Raw genomic sequence first — 3,695 nt, 5'->3', positions numbered from 1 at the left:
ATTAAGAGCCTGTTGAAATAAAGTATTTGTATCTTAAAGCCCATGACCTGCGGATACACATTTTCATTCGCCTCAACTATGTGGGAAGAATCATGTAACATTGTAAAAAAAATTCTCCTTAAGACTTTTTAAAGACATATTTCAGGAATAATATAAACTCTACTAAATTGTTATTCAAAACTAATCTTTATTAAGAAAAATTTGCATTGAAACACAGGCAATTTGTATTTATTGTCACTAAAAATGCAGTCATTCTGCTGAGAATGAGGGTTCTCACTCATAGGCGGGTGTTGAACAATGAGAACACATGGACACAGGGAGGGGAGCGTCGCACACTGGGGTCTGTAGGGGGAAATAGGGAAGGGACAGCCAGGGGTAGGGAGTTGGGGAGAGATAGCATGGGGAAAAAATGCCAGATATAGGTGATGGGGAGGAAGGCAGCAAATCACACTGCCATGTGTGTACCTATGCAACAATCTTGCATGTTCTTCACATGTACCCCAAAACCTAAAATGCAATTTTAAAAAAAAATGCAGTCATTCTTTCCAACTTCCTTGACCTTCCCTTCTTACTTCATGTAACTTGAAATGAAGCAGCACGTGAAGTTGTAATTTATTGTAATCTCAGATATATCATTGGTTAGTTACCTTCACATAATCCATGACTTAAAAAAATTTGATCCTTGGCCGAGCGGTGGCTCATGCCTGTAATCCCAGCACTTTGGGAGGCTGAGGGGGCAGATCATGAGGTTAGAAGATTGAGACCAACCTGGCCAATATGGTGAAAGCCCATCTCTACTAAAAATACAAGAATTAGCTGGGCGTGGTGGTGCACGCCTGTAGCCTCCCAGCTACTCAGGAGGCTGAGGCAGGAGAATTGCTTGAACCCAGGAGGCAGAGGTTGCAATGAGCCGAGATCATGCCACTGCACTCCAGCCTGGTGCCGGGCAACAGAGTGAGAATTTGTCTCAAAAAATAAATAAATAAATAAATAAATAAAATAAATTGTTCCAATGTTTGAGGTAGATGTTGCATCATCATAAAAAAATTCTCAGTGGAAACATTGCTTAAATGACTGAAGAAATTGTCAACAAACATTAATTTTTCATTAACAGATATCTATTTCACATTTATCATTCTTTAAGGGCATTTAACTTATTAGTGTGCACCTGGACCAACAATGGTAATGTGCAGATTATTTGAGTGATCTCATTTATAAATTCTTCTTTAAATTTTTACTTAATTCCATAAAATCTCATTACCTTAATCAATATTTTTATATATTTTTAAAAATTAACATCCTGATACAATAAACTCACTTCACAAAGTTACATGTACCAAAAATCACTAAGAATTCATGTTATTTGTACTATTATAGTTAAGTTTTACAAATTTTACTTGACAATGTCTCCAGTATGAGTTTTATTACACCTATGATCATAGATGTGGTGTGTTTATATCACCGAGGTTATGAACTTGTAAAAATTCAGAAAACTTTACATTTTGTGAATTAAACTGGTGAGGATAGGATTTGAAATTTCAGCTGTTTGACTCCTAATTCCATTTCCTTTTAAAAACTAAAATTGCCCATCTAAAATATTGAAATGCATGCATGAATGCAAATAGTTTTCATACATTAATGAAGAGAATGAATTACTTCTGTAAGTATAAATGCTAAAATAAAAGCTTTCAATATATTGTTTTTCTTTTTCAAAAAGAAACAGACTAAATATTTTATTTTAGCTCAATTATGTCTATGCCTCTTGGCTTATCTACACTGATCAATAGTTACCTAATCTGTATAATTCCATGAATGTAATTGGGGAGTAATTTGGTAAGTTGATGTAATATTTGTAATAGCTATTAAGTTATGCTTTCAAACTTTAGAAAGCAAAGTTTAAGCAAAATTCTCATATTTTCCTTTCTTCAAATGAGATCATTAACAGCATGTTTGTATATTTTTACAGAAAACTTTCAAGTGTTCAAAAAGTGATTTAAACAAGCATAACAATTTTTATATATGTCTGCATCTGTGTTGTATTTCTCTTAAAGTTGCAGAAAACCATATGAAATTATGAAAGTTATTTAAAACTATGTAACATAAAATTAAATTGTTTTCAGTACTTTCCAAGCCCTAAAATATTAACATATTTTAAGAATTTGAGAGACATCTGGGCCGCTGGGGAAGGGGAGACGCGGGGCCAAGAGTGACCATGACGAAATTAGTGCAGTGGCTTTGGGTACTGGCGATCCTGGGCTCCACCTGGGTGGCCCTGACCACGGGAGCCTTGGGCCTGGAGCTGCCCTTGTCCTGCCAGGAAGTCCTGTGGCCACTGCCTGCCTACATGCTGGTGTCCGCCGGCTGCTATGCCCTGGACACTGTGGGCTGTCATGTGGCCACTTTTCATGACTGCGAGGATGCCACACGCAAGCTGCAGAGCCAGATACAGGAGGCCCAAGCCGACTTAGCCCGCAGCGGGCTGCGCTTCTGACAGCCTAACCCCATTCCTGCCCGGACAGCCCTTCCTCCCATTCCCCATTACAGAGCCAGTTTATTTTCTAACAACAACAACAACAACAACAACAACAACAACAACAACTCTGAAGTGGGAGAAATTAGCCATAAACCAGACCATCCTCTAACCACTTCTCAATAGCACCACCTTCTTTTTTCGTTTAGTGATAGTCAAGAGGTTACAGCTACAATTAATTCTCATTGTTCTACTGAGATGGCAATTGTTTTTTATTGCAGTCATGCTAATTGTCTTCTCTAGTCTACTATGAGTTTGGCAGCTTTTTCAATATACAACAGTCATTATTCAGTGTTTCTCAGAAACCCTACATGTAAACAATTTCCATAAGTCATATTTGTTGATTGGGCTTTTATCCTCAGTATTTTGTTTGCATAATTCATTCTGCTAAATTTCTAGTGTCATCCAAAAATTTCTCCCAAGCTTAAAAAAAATTAAACCCTACTACTATTAAATTCCTTTTAAAAGTTTGATAAGGCTGGTCATGGCTGCTCACGCCTGTAATGCCAGCACTTTGGGAGGCCAAGGCAGCCGGATCACCTGAGGTCGGGAGTTGGAGATCAGCCTGACCAACATGGAGAAACCCCATCTCTACTAAAAATACAAAATTAGCTGGGCATGGTAGCACATGCCTGTAATCCCAACTACTCGAGAGGCTGAGGCAGGAGAATCACTTGAACCCGATAGCGGAGGTTGTGGTGAGCATAGTCTACTGCACTCTAAAGTGGCTCAGTAAACATTTCAAAAGGATGAGTGAGTGGAAGAGAGATAAGACTGAATCTGATTGTGCCCTAATCGGTGATAATTTTACTCTTAGGAGAGGTAAAGCAAGATAAGAATATACATGGCTCATTTCTGAGCCACATGATGGGCAAACCAGGTGAGCAGCTACCAAACTACAAAGATGATTAAAATTTCACATCAGGAAATCTAAAATGTGTTGCCAGTTTAACTTAGATCTCTACACATGAATTTTTATATAACTAGTGAAATATAAAATGATCAACTCCTATCCCCAAAATAGAAAGTAACAAACCATGACAAAACATGCCTTACTCGAGTTTCCTTCAGCCCTATTAAGTTAATGTTGAACATATTCTCAAAGGAAATGTTGGAATGGAAACTAAATCATTAGCCTGTCCTCTATGCATATATTTTGGAAGGT

General features: G+C 37.8%; 1 protein-coding gene across 1 annotated transcript; it reads left to right on the top strand.

The window, feature by feature from the left end:
- The first annotated feature begins 2,171 nt into the window (after positions 1 to 2,171).
- LOC116536976 (dolichol-phosphate mannosyltransferase subunit 3-like) lies at positions 2,172 to 2,565 on the top strand. The gene has a single exon (XM_032258877.1). The coding sequence runs from the start codon at positions 2,213 to 2,215 to the stop codon at positions 2,489 to 2,491; it is 279 nt and encodes a 92-aa protein (XP_032114768.1). The 5' UTR covers positions 2,172 to 2,212; the 3' UTR covers positions 2,492 to 2,565.
- The last annotated feature ends 1,130 nt before the right edge of the window (positions 2,566 to 3,695 follow it).

Source organism: Sapajus apella, unplaced genomic scaffold (assembly GCF_009761245.1).
Source record: "Sapajus apella isolate SASKATOON/1434 unplaced genomic scaffold, GSC_monkey_1.0 scaffold106, whole genome shotgun sequence".
Taxonomy (NCBI): Eukaryota; Metazoa; Chordata; class Mammalia; order Primates; family Cebidae; genus Sapajus; species Sapajus apella.
This window is presented reverse-complemented; position numbering and strand designations above follow the sequence as displayed.